Source organism: Hyaloscypha bicolor, assembly GCF_002865645.1.
Source record: "Hyaloscypha bicolor E unplaced genomic scaffold K444scaffold_39, whole genome shotgun sequence".
In the NCBI taxonomy this organism is placed as follows: Eukaryota; Fungi; Ascomycota; class Leotiomycetes; order Helotiales; family Hyaloscyphaceae; genus Hyaloscypha; species Hyaloscypha bicolor.
In genome coordinates, this window is record NW_020194541.1 from 629,737 (window position 1) to 643,130 (window position 13,394).

A 13,394-nucleotide genomic window follows, 5' to 3' on the forward strand; every position below is an offset into this window, starting at 1 on the left:
TATTAGTAAACTTAAATCTTATTATTCTAGAATTCCGCCTATATTTACTTCTTTTTTTATATCTAAAATACTTTAGATTTCTAGCTTTTCTTAATATTCTTATCTTATATCTTTTTTTCTAGAAATATCTATTATATCTATTTCTCTAGTTATTATTACTATATAGCTACTAAATATTATTTCTATTTTATCCTAGGCTTCTTTTATTTTATTTTAGGCTTCTCTTATTTTATTCTAGATTTCTCTTATTTTATTTTAGGCTTTTTCTATTCTAATAGCCCTATAATTACTTTCTTTTATATTTCCTTTTATTATAAGTTATATTACTTAATCTAATTACTTTTCTAATAGTATTTATACTATTATATAAGCTTAATAAACTATAAATATAAGAGTTATTTAGGCTATTATCTAGGCTATAGCTTCTTATACTAGTAATAGGCTATCTAGAGTTCTTTAAGATTTTATAAATTAAAATATAGCCGGATCTAGTCTTATAAAATTATAGATTATAGTTTTATAACTAGTTCTCTATAAATAGGTATTTAATAATATAAAGAATTAAAGAACTAAATAAAGAATTATCTAATTTTCTAAAGAAATTAATAATAAGTTTTCTTTTATTTCTTTTACTAAATTCTTTATATAAATTCTAATAAATATTTTTTAATAAATAGCTTTTAATTTAAAATAAATAATTAAGTTTTTTCTATTCTTTCTAATATAGTTTCTTAATAATTATTTTCTTATTTTTCTTTCTATATTAATAAACTTATTTATTATTATTAATTTATTAATAATATAAATAAACTAGTATTTTATACTAGTTCTAATAATAAAAGAACTCAGGAACTTATAGTCTTATTAGATTTTATTTAAACTATCTTTAATCTTTCCTATTATAATATATATTTAGACTTTAAAAATATCTAAATAATTTTCTTTATTTTATACTAGGATAAGACTTTATATAAAATTATTTATTTTAAAATTATTTATAAAAAGCTAGAAAATATTTAGAAAGAGATTTTATATAAAAATCTCTATTTTAAAATTATTTATAAAAAGCTAGAAAATATTTAAAAAATATAATAATTTAAGGAAATTAAATAATAAACTAAAAAGGCCTAAAAAGCTTAGGAAAATATTATTTATTAATATAAATATAAGATTTTAAAAATAAGAAGAAATCTAATAAACTAGTAAATAAATAAAAATATATATATAATTTTTTTTTTTAATTCTAGCTTTTATTTTTTATTTCTTTTATAGATTCTTTTTTTATTTTTAGGTTTAATTAACTTATATATATTAGAATTCTTTTCTATTTACTAATTTCTAGAAGCTATAAAATAATATAGAAAGTATTACTAAAAGTATTACTAAAAGTATTACTAAAGCTAATTCTAATAATAATAATAATAATAATAATAATAAATTATTAGATTTTTCTTTAATTTTATTATTCTTTTCTCTAGTAAAAGAAATTATAATTAATTTTATAAACTATATAAGTATTATTTTATAATAATAAATATATTAGAAATATAAATATATTATTTCTCTTTTTTATTAGATATAAAGAATTAATAGATATAATATCTTTAGCTTTATAAATAAAACCTAAAATATTTAAGCTATTACTAATATTTTACCTATTATATTAAATAAAAGTCTAATTATTATTATTAAATTCCCTAGGCTAATTAATCTTATTTCTCCTAAGTAAATTTATTATATAAGATCTAATAAATTATATATAAATATTTATTAAAATTAAAATAATTAAAAAAAAATAAACCTAATATTTAATATACTTTTTCCTATATTTTATAATTAGTTTAGTATTATTTTAGGTTTTATTTTCTTATAAATATATATATATTTGGAATTTATAATTAATACTTTAAAATAATACTCTTTAATTAGTTCTTATATTATTTAAAAATTAGATTACTAAATTTAATACTTTTATAATATTTAAATTTATTTAAGTTTATAAAGTTTTATAATTATTAGGGCTTTTATAATTCTTTATCTTTTAAGTTTAATATCTAAATTATATTATATACTTTATTTTTAATATAAAAAAGACTTCTAAAAATCTAGAATTATAAAAAGAATTTTATATTAAAAATATATTAAAAATATATTATATTATAATAATAAAATTATAAATATTTATATATAAATATATAATATATTAGATTAGTTATATTAAAAACCATATTATATCTATATATAAAATTACTAATTACTTTATATTAATACCGGATTTATATAATTATATAACTTTATATAATTAGCTAGCTATAGAAAAGCCCTAAAGCCCAAAACTTATAAAGAATTTTAAGGGCTTTAGGGCTTTTAAACTATTACTAATATCTGGTATTTTTTAGGAAAAAAGTATAATATATTCTATAATAAGTAATTTATTATAGATTATTTAACTTTTAAGTTAAGTAGGAAATCTAAGGGCCGGATTTATAATTTAAGTCTTATTAAGATTATTAAAGTCTTTACTAGCTAATATTATAAATTTAATAAAAATATTATAGAAATCCTATAGGTTTTATTCTAATTTATTTAGAAAATATATATAATATATTTCCTTATTTATTCTAATATTTATATATAATTCCTAAAAGCTAAACTATTACTTAAAAAAGAAATAAGAAAACTAAACTAATATCTTTAAAAACTAAGGCCTTAATAAGTTTATTTAGAAAAACTTATTAATTTTTTTAAAAATAACTTAAAAAAAGTTTAAGTTTATTATATATTATAACTTATATAACTAGAAATAGGAACTATTTTAATAAGCTAGAAAAAGTTTCTTATATAACTTATTTATATAACTAGAAATAGGAACTTAAGTTTATTATATAGAATTACTTATATATAGAGATTTCTATTATAAATTTCTTATTTAGATTAATTAATTAAATCTATTTTTAATACTAAATCTTTATTAAAGTAATTTCCTGCTTCTAAAAACTTTAAATAAAATAACTAATAAGTTTTTTTAACTATTAGCTAAGATTTATTAGCTAGAAAATCTATAAATAATAAATAAGATTATAAAATAGAACTTTCCTAATTATAATACTAAAATATTTTACTATAATATAAAGTAATTAGATATAAAAGCTTTATTAAATATAATATATCTTAAATTATAAGTTTATAAAATAAATATAAGAAATCTTAGTATTTAACTAGTATTATAATTTAGCCTAAAAATATTTATTATTTTTTATATTTAATTTAATAGAAATAAGAAATACTTATATTTTAATTTAAGAAATAATTAGAACTTTTATATAAATTTAGAATAATAGTTTATTTTATAAAAAGAAAATAGATTAGAAATATTTATATTATATTAATTTTTAAAAAAAGTTATAATAAATATTATAATTTTTAGAAAATTCTTAAGAAAACTTCTTTAAACTAAAATAAACTAGTTTATAATTCCGAAAAATTAATAGAAATCTTATATATCTAAGAATATAAATATTTAAAATAAATACTATTTAAGATCTAATTTATAATAAAAGAAAAATAAAATATATAAAATAAAATATATAAAATAAAAATAAAATAAAATATTCGAATATTTAATAAATAAAAAATCTAATTATAAATTATAAAAACTAGTATTAACTAAATATATATATAATAATATTAAAAAAGAAATAAGATAAGAAAAACTAAAAAATAAATTAATATATATTTTATAAAAATAAATAAAAAGATATCTAAATAGCCTAAAAATAAAAAATATATATTAAAAAAATTAAAATTAGAAAAAGAAAAACTATTTCCTATAAAAATAAATTAATATATATTTTAAAATAAAAAATAGAAATACTTAGTAATAGCCTAAAGGCTTTTATAAATATTAAAGAAAAAAAATATTAAAGTTTAAAGAAATCTAAATAAGAATTAGTTTCTTTTTTAAAAGTTTAAAAGAAAATATTTCTAAAAAACCTAAAAATATAAGAGATATTAAAAAAGAAAAGAAAATATTAAAGTTTAGAAAAAGCTAAATAGAAATTAGTTTTTTTTTTAGAAATTTAAGAAAAAATATTTCTAAAAAGTCTAAAAATATAAAAGATATTAGAAAAGAAAAGAAAGAAATATTAGAAAGAAAAAAAAAGAATCTAAAATTTAGCTTTCTAAAAAATAAATAAATTAAAAACTTATAATATAGAAATTCTAAATAAAAGTAATCTGGAAATAATAATTAGGTATTAGCTTTAGTATTATTAGTAAAAATATTAAAAAAAAAGAAGTTCGGAAAAAAAGTTTAAAGAAAGAATTTAAAAAAGAAATTTAAAGAAAAAAAGAAAAGAAAAAAGAAAGAAAAATTATAAAGTAATTAGATATTAGCTCTTAGTATTAATAATAAAAGTATTAAAGGAAAAAGGATTTAGAAAAGAAATTCGGAAAAGAAATTTAAAAAAAGAGTTTAGAAAAGAAATTTAAAAAAGAAATTTAGAAAAGAAGTTTAAAGAAAAAATTTAGAAAAGAAATTCGGAAAAGAAAAAAAAAGTTATAAGATAATTAGATACTAGCTTTTAGTATTAATAGAAATATTAATAAAGATATTAATAAAGATATTAATAAAAAAGATATTAGTAAAAAATAGAAACTTTTAATATTAATAATAAAATTAAAAAAATATATAAAAAAAATAGAAGTTTTAGAATAAAAATAAAATAAAATTATAGTTTTATAGAAAATAAAATTACTAATATAAGATAATTATATTATTATATAATTTTATATTTACTTTTATTATTTATTAAAAATATATATTTCTTAGAAAAAAATATTATTTAGAATTCTTAAATCTTTTTAATTTAATAATTATATATTTAAAAAATAAGAAATAAATATAATTATATATATTAAAATAAAGAAATTTTTCTTATTTAAAAATTATAATTATAATATTACTAAATATAGAAATATAAAAGTTTATATAATAAATTATATATAGAAATTTAAGGAAATTTAAATTATTTTAAATTATTTATAATTAGTAAAATAAATTAGCTAATTATATAAATTAAATATAATTTAATTATTATTAATATATTTTAGCTTTTATAAGTTAGTAAAAAAAAGAATTTTTATATTTTTATTTTTATAATTATAATATTTAAAATTATAATTTTTTTAATATTTAAATATACTTAATCTAGAGCTATTAAATACTAATATTTTTATTTTTAAATATTATTTATTATAAATTTATTCGGATTTAAATAATTATATTAAATATATATTTTTATATTCTAAAAATAAATAATAAAAATATAGCTATATTAGTTTTAATCTTAGCCTTAATCTTAATCTTAATTTTTTTCTAAAAATAATTTTAATTCTAATATATAATACTATTATTAAAGCTTTTTTTTATTAAAAATATATTAAATATAGCTTTAGATAATAATTCTAATAAAAATAAAAGTAATAAAAAAAATAATAAAGCTATAAATAAATAAATAAAAAATATTTATAATATATTTTCTAATAATTTAAATTTAGTCTATAATATTTTCTTTTATTAATATATTTAACTAATAAATTTCTTTATTTCTTAATTTCTTTTTTATATATAATTTTTTTCTTCTTTTTTTTTCTTTTTAATAATATTTTAATCTTTTTATATTATTTAATAATATTACTAAAATAATAAAATAAATTAATAATAAAACTAAAATTAAAAAAATAGAATTATATTAAAATAGGAAACTAAAGAAATTAGAAAAAAATAAAGTAAATTTAAAAGCAAGCTTAGTATATATTTATAGAACTAAATTCTCTTAAGCTTATATTATTTATAATAATAAGAAAAGACTAAAAGATTCTTTTAAATATTATATAATTATAAAAAGCAAATTTAATAGTACTTATATAAATTATAGATATAATAATAATAATAAAGTCTATATTTTTTATTAACTTAATACTAATTCTATTAAGTCTAAAAAGCCTTATTCTATATTTATAAAATTCTTTATATTAAAGCTTTAATTACTTATAAGATATAAAAAGCAAGTATAAAGATAGATATAAGATTAGAAAATAATAGGAAAAAAGATTATAGTAAAGAAGAATAAAGATACTAAAGAAAAAGAAAATAAAAGAAATATAAATAATTCAAGTAATATAAATAATATAGAAAATATAAAGAATAAGAGAAATAGAGATATATCTCGTAATTTATAGGATTTGCCTTATAAACTATATAAGCTAAAAAAGGGCTAGGAGTAGTCGAGAATAAGGTATATATACTATACTTTTTTTTTTTTTTAGTAAGATATAGGAGGGGGGACAGGGGGGGTACAGGTACGAAAATCAAAAAATCAGAAAATCACTTTTCGCTTCTCGGTTTTGTCGACTAGCCCGCTAATGGCCTCAGTACTCCTGCCTCACAAATTTGAACTTCTATATGCCTTGGCACTCATTCTCAATATCCGCATATGTTTGCGTCATTATTTACAGAAAGAGACAATTGGGCGTCAGAAACGTCTTACCGGAGACGAGCTCTGGAAGATGGTTGCGCAAAATGAAGCTGGTGGCAGACTGTCAGGGTGAAAATTAGACATATTTACATCCGAGTGTGCTTTGGAAGAACGGATGCAGAGGGTCAAGTCTCGTGTTTTTTCTTTGCGGGGGTTGAAACACACGGCAGAAATGAGTTCTTGCACTCAAATTTTAAGCAAGGTGGTTTAACCTTAATCAAACCTCGGTACAACCGCGACAGGGCGAATACCTCCAACAAAGCCAGTCATTTCTCCGCTATTCAGCAACTTAATCATACGCCCCACTTCATTGCAAACCAGAGAGATCGAACTCTTCGAACAATGCTACCCCATCTCTGATTACTTCTCCGCCATTCAGCTGTCCAATCACGCTGCCAATCCACCGCACATACACTGGAGCGGCATCCACAGCGACCTGTTGAATATGCACCTGGATGCTCAGGGCATCCCCCGAGTCCAGCTTCACCTCAAGCGCATATCCAGCAAGCGTTCCCTTGGAGGACGCCGTTCTGTTTGTGTATAATGGGGCCAGGCTGAAAGACTTGTCGCTACAACTTGCTGTGAGGATATGCCCGTTGGTTGCGACATATATGGTTCTGTAGCCTCTACCGTCGGGAGCAGAAGAGACGGTGGACCAAACTATTGAATAGTTTCCCAAACGGCCACGGCCCCAGTGCTCGAAGATGATAGCATCCTGGAAAGGGTGGGCTCCCCAATTCTAAGACGAATATTAGCCAAATTACAAAGGGTGCGGATGAGGTAAGAAGACTCACGTGGTCATGGTATGCACTTCCGTTAAACTGAAATTTCTCGCCATTCACTTCGAAATCAACTTCTCCAGCGGCATCGGGTATAGCATTTGACCAGCCAACGTTTGGCGCCACCATCATCCGCTGCCCGGCCTGTGCTTTGCCGCATGCATAGCTTCGAAAACATTAGGGATTGTTTGACCAGTGACGAAATTAATGGAAATACATACTGAGCAGGAGCCAAAGATTTCAAGTGAAAAGTCCCCACGACGCCCGACTCTGGAGCGTCGATCTCTACTGCATATGAAGACAGATCAAATGTACCGGTCCATTTAGCACCAGCATTTTCGAAAACAGCAGAAGCCCCTTGACCAACTGTTGTGATGACAGCCTCGTCGGCTTTCAGCATAATAGAGTTTGTGGTCCCATTCGGAAACAAGAAGTCTATTCCAACGACTGTAACATCAGGGGTTGGATCGATGAAGCCGAATCCGGACGCCAGGGCTGTGTAGAAGACGATGGTGATGGAGGACAAACGATCGGTGGATACGGCATCAAAGTACCACCATTCGTAAGAGGAGTCGTTTACCGCTGATAGCTGAGGACCGTCCAGGTTACCATGCTTTGAGATGGTATTGGCATTGACATTTCCTGAAAATGGTTTGGACGGAACGGTCTGCGTGTGGCCCCTGGGCTCGAGTATGTTGGTGTGGAGAGCAGAGACAACGAGTGTCTGGAGCAGCCAATAGATTCCGAGACGTTTCATTCTGTCGAAAGCGGAGAAAGAAAACGAGAGAGGGGTGATCCTAGTTGAGACGACAAAGAGAATTCGCGTTGCCTGAAGAAGTTGGTCAAATGTGACACCGAAGAGGAAGACCACTGAGAGTCTGCTGGAGCTTGAACTTCAATCCCTTGTTGACAAATTAGCATCCAATTAATGGACAGAGACAAACAAAGGACATGAAGGCAAATCAGGTGGTTGATGGCATTGTTGACCCCGAGACGGTTCGAGTTGTGGAAGGGAAGAAGTTTGGACGAGAACAAACGAAGGCAGATTGGACGATATCGGAGCCTCGCTTAAAACCGTCATTGAAGAGGGACACTGTTGGAATGGAGATTTATTGACAATAGCGGCTGGCCCTTCAAATCAAGGACTTGGGGGCATATATATACATGGTAGCGTGATTTGTCAAGTAATGCCCATATGACAAATCAGCTGACGTGCAGTCTTGCAGAAAAGGAGAAATGGGTAAGCTGACGTCCCGTGACGTCACTTTCAATAGACGATTTCCTATCTTTGCTCGACAGATGGGAAAGATTCACCGTTATTCGCATCAATCACTTGTTCCGATGTCGCTGCAAGAAAATTTCTTAAAGAGGCTCCTGTTGGGATAACAAGTGAGCAATCTGATCCGAGATGCCAGACCTTCACCAGCAAGTGCTCTCCCCTCGCCTTCGAGCTTTCATCGAGCTTTCAAGGGAGCTCATTCAATAAATGATGTGAATTACCGTACATTCTTAAAGGGGGATCTCTCATCCAAAGCCGCTTAGGTAATTGTTTCATATATAACCCAATTTGGCGAGGTATGTTTTCTGGGATGAACCATTCGTTTCTCAGTACCAGTAAATGCCAATTCGATTTCTTTTACTACTGATTATACAAAAAGGATTGTGAATAGATGGAAGTTCAAGGGAGTTCTAAGAACAAGTCCAGCCTCACGGAAAGGGGTGGCCATGGGATCTGACTGGCTGGCGAAGCGAGAGCGATCAGCCTGACTGGAGAGCCTTGACAACATGCACCATAACTTCTTGATAGGATCTCCCAGATGGCATGTATGATTTCAATTCAACCTCTTCACCTTGTGCCAGGCCGAATAGACCTCGAATATATCTCCGGGGTGCCATCCACTACATACCATCCGTCGGCTCGAATCCTACGTCATATCCTCGGTCCGAAGTGTCCAGGTACTCAGCCTTGTCCTGCCCACAACAATTTCATTCGGCTACGGCCTCAAAGAGATCCTCGGAGTCTCTAGGCTAGCCTCTCGAGTGGCTTCCGACTGTCGGGGAGCCTGCGGGGAGCACGATGTGTCGACCAGAGATGTTGCGGGCCTGCATGCAGTGCTCCGCCGATTAGAGGACCAAGCCACAAAGCCAGAGTCACTTCTGGGTCGACAAGATGACTCCCAAAAAAAGACCTAAGCATGTCATCGAGGGTTGCAGCAAGGTCCTTTCAATACTCGACAATATCCTCAAGAAATACCATGCATTGAGCGAGGACAAGAGGGCGGAGAAGCGGCTTTGGACCAAGATCAAATTTTGGAACGGAGAGATGCAGGACTTGAGCGAACTTCGAGTCAAGATATCGACGTAGACTTCTGCAATCACTCCGCAATTGAATCTGATTTCAATGAGTTCTCAAGGACGAGTCGAACGGGAGATCCGCAATGCTCTGCCGGAAATTCGAGAATCACTCAACTGGATTACTGCGAAATTATCCGCCGGTAACGAAGGGTCTATACTTACTTCTTACAGTGGGGACGATAAAGGGGTTTGGAAAGAGCTTCGGAGAGAACTCATTCTTGAAGGCTTCGCAAGTCCTCACATCAGTCAGCACAAGGCCATGATCATGGACTATTTCAGGGAACTTGGAGAAAGAGGGCTTCTAGATGATCCAGGACAACTTGATATTGTAGATGGTAATTTGGATGTTGGACAAGCTTCGGATGAAAAGCAGGAAACCATTGAAGAGCTTGGTGAGAGTAGTAGAGCTACGGGTGCTCCTGCACCATCCGATGTCGAGAGTGTCAATAGGCCTGCCGTTTTTAGAGCAGCGGATGGCCTTCATGTCCGCGATATCAATGTCGAAAGGGATTTTCTTATTAGGTTGGTGAGGAGGGAGGAAGGCGCAGGGAAAATTTTTCTGCAGCCAGTGAGAAATGAAAATCGAGTTTCAGACAAAGCAATAGATATCGACCCGCCTTTCCGAGAAAATCAGGACAAACGCGATGGCTTTTCGAATGAAGAAGTGACAACCAAACGTTCTTGGGAGGAAATGCAAGACCAGGAATCCTATATTTCAGATTATGAAGTTGGTATTTGTGAGACTGCTATAGGTACCAGTGCGAAGTCTGAGTTTCTGAAGAAGTGGAAGACGAAAATCCCTGCCAGCAAAAAGCCAATCGTAGACTTGGGGTAGCGATTTCAAGAAGAGGTAATAAACTCCACTGTCTACTATTAGGTATTACTGAGTTTTCTAGGATCCAGAACAAGCCGCCATTTTTGTGTCAAGAGAGGACCAATAACCACGGACAGAACTTTGTAAGGAGGTAGAAATAAGAGTCAATGCAAGAAGCATATCCGAGACAATTTGGCGCACATCGGGAAGAGATCTGGGGATGAAGGGCCTCTCCGATAAAGTTGCTGACCTGGCGGGGCGTTTGAGGGTCAAGTAATTTGGAACTTTGAGATCCCAAGTAGGTTACTGGTGGTTTAACTTGGATGAAAGAGTCCATTGCAATGAGGGGCATGGAAACCTACAAGGAATGTCTTCCGGACTTTCAGGAGATGTCTGACAGTGGGCTTGTATATCTTATCTCCGATCATTATCCATTTTTGAAAGCATCCGTCTCGCGCCCAGCACAGCTGGCCGAGCCCGCCTCCAATTCTCAAGTCAAGTCCTCAACCCGAAAGAAAGTCCAAAATCTTCCCAAATTCTCCTCCCATAACTCCCGGTTTCCCACCCCTCCCCACTTGACCTCTCGTGGGTTGTTTTCCCCTCGCCCATCACGCCTCAGAAAAACTCTGATTCATCTTCCTCTTCTGCATCGGCACTCCCGCATTGCCCCCCATCTCCTCAACAGGGATCTTCAACACCCTCTCATCAACCCTATTGATCTCTCTCCCCTTGGCCCACATCGCGGCAGCAACGGTACTCCCAACAACCAAAGACACAACCGCCAACGCAATGCTGGTTGCCTTGAGTCCCACTAGCATCCCATCACTGCCAGTCACCCACATCGGAACGCCAATAATCCAGATCCCGACAAGGAACTCAACCCAAATCTTTGACGCGTTCTCGAGCTCCGTTGCGAGAGGAGAAGCGGGCGCCGATGTTGATGAGAGGTGCGAAAGGCCCGAATAGTATAGCACGAGGGCGCCGGCGACCAGGAGCCCGAAGAGTGCAGACGTGGCGTTGAGGTTGAGGTCCGCACCTGAGACAACGAGCGTGAATGTTTGGTTCGCATTCACTGTTCGCGGAAGCAGATTTCCCACGGTGTATAAGCCGAAGGAAAGGAGCCCAGTAACGCCGAGCAGCATGCCGAAGAGTGATGTTGATAGCTCGCGGGATTCGGAAAGGTGGTTCGGGGGCTTGGAGCGCAGGTAGGAGATGTAGGTTGTTATGGAGTAGATTATCAGAGAGAAGAGGAGTGGTAGGATGAAGAGGAATCCCATGTGAGAAGGGAAGAGGAATGTGGGCATTGCGGAGAAGAGGAGGGAGACTGTGTTGGCGATGCCGAAGGCTGTTCCGAGCATAGGCGCGGTGAGAAGCGCTGTGAGAATGGCGCTTGGTGCGACAAGGGCACGGACAGGGCGCACCGCAGCGTTAAGAGTGAAAGGCTTGGTGCTGTGAGGGGTCGTGATGCGGAGTGTTGAGAGGTAGCTTCTGAAGGATGAGACGTTGTGGCTGGATACTGGAGGGGTGTGAGGGGCAGACGAGCGGTCGAATGTCGTTTCTGGAGTGATAAAAATGAGGAACACGATGGAGAATGCTTGCATGATGTTGATGACCATAACTTGATTCCTGAAGCCTTGAGTATTTTGGGACATATATCCACCGAGGATAGGGAAACCCCAGGTCGAAAGAATTGTCACGGCGTTGACGATGTTCATTCGGGTCCTTCGTTGATGCACCTTTGCAGGTCAGCCAGAAATTCAACGTGGGGGGGCCACTGATGCATACGAAATACATATCGGAAATAGACCCCGCCACCAAAGCTTCAAATGTACCCCACCCCAGGCCTTGAAGAATCCGACTGATCATGAACGCTGGGTAACTAGCTATGATATGCATATTCCAGACCATGGCAAGCAATACAGTGGTAGCGCTCACGAGGTAGAGTCCCCTCTTCCCAAAAAACCGACTCAGAACATGGCATTTCAATGCAGCAACCCCTCCAAATATGTATGGTACACCAGTTAGTGCTGCTGCTGCTGGATATGTGACGTTGAGTTCCACAGCGATCACTGCATTGACTGTGACAAACATCGTTTTTGAGGGGCATATGAGTGCCAGGCCGAAGATTACCGAGGTAAAGGTCCATTCTTTCTTCGCCCTTGACCAGTTCTGCACCCATCGTTAGCACTCGGCGCCCTCGAGTTGCGGCCCATTGAACGTACCAGTGGATCTACCGGCATGGAGCTTGGTTGCGGAATCAATTCTATCCCTCCGGGTGCAAACTTTGTCGGCGTCCTCTTTGCACTTCCACTTCTCTCACTCCTTGCACCAAGGTTCGCTGTACTTCCTGCACCTGGCACGACCGTCCCATTCTTAATATGGCTTCTCTGTGGCGATGTTGGCGACATCGACTCCATCTTGCTCAGTTCCCTCTCAACTCGATCCATCCTGCCTCAATTGATCCCACAATTAAATTCGTGTCTGTTCCGGACAGGTTCTTCCAAGCAGCAGAATATCCTCCAAAATTAAGAAATGCTACGTCGATCATCAATATCGCAAGAATCGAAGTGAAGAAAATAAACAGTGAAGGTACAGAAGGAAGAAGGAACGGAGGTCAGCTCGCTGAGCATGAACAAGACAGAAAGAACAAAGCAGATTAAAATTGAGGGCGGAGAGAGAAATCTACATGTCACCGCATGAGGCGCGAGACCACTCGAGACATCAAGCTGCGTATATCAGGCGCCGTCCTCATGCGGCACCCGGTACCAAAGAGGCAACCCAACGAACCAGCAGCCTTTCTCCGCTAACCCCATGGCAAGGCCAGATGTGGACAAGACATAATAGGCTCCTTCCTTCCAAGACAAAATCGGATGGCAGATCTAGGAATCTGCACTAGGCTCTGCAGCC

General features: G+C 32.0%; 3 protein-coding genes across 3 annotated transcripts; 1 reads left to right on the plus strand and 2 right to left on the minus strand.

Annotated features, from left to right (window-relative positions):
* Positions 1–6,663: 6,663 nt before the first annotated feature.
* On the minus strand, positions 6,664–8,463 carry K444DRAFT_583477 (uncharacterized protein). The gene is made up of 3 exons (XM_024877829.1): positions 7,540–8,463; positions 7,334–7,484; positions 6,664–7,278 (listed from the first exon to the last, which is right to left on the minus strand). Exons 1-3 carry the CDS (start codon positions 8,073–8,075, stop codon positions 6,847–6,849), a joined length of 1,119 nt encoding a protein of 372 aa, XP_024741148.1. The 5' UTR covers positions 8,076–8,463; the 3' UTR covers positions 6,664–6,846.
* Positions 8,464–9,301: 838 nt separating this feature from the next.
* Positions 9,302–9,968, plus strand: K444DRAFT_502503 (uncharacterized protein; the record flags this gene model as incomplete). The annotated part of the gene is made up of 2 exons (XM_024873358.1): positions 9,302–9,479; positions 9,733–9,968. Coding segments are annotated over 2 exons (414 nt in total), but the record flags the coding sequence as incomplete, so codon positions are not given.
* Positions 9,969–11,095: 1,127 nt separating this feature from the next.
* On the minus strand, positions 11,096–12,934 carry K444DRAFT_626116 (MFS general substrate transporter; the record flags this gene model as incomplete). The annotated part of the gene is made up of 3 exons (XM_024882601.1): positions 11,096–12,223; positions 12,273–12,656; positions 12,710–12,934. The coding sequence occupies 3 exons, from the start codon at positions 12,932–12,934 to the stop codon at positions 11,096–11,098; spliced, it is 1,737 nt and encodes a 578-aa protein (XP_024741150.1).
* Between the last annotated feature and the right edge of the window lie 460 nt (positions 12,935–13,394).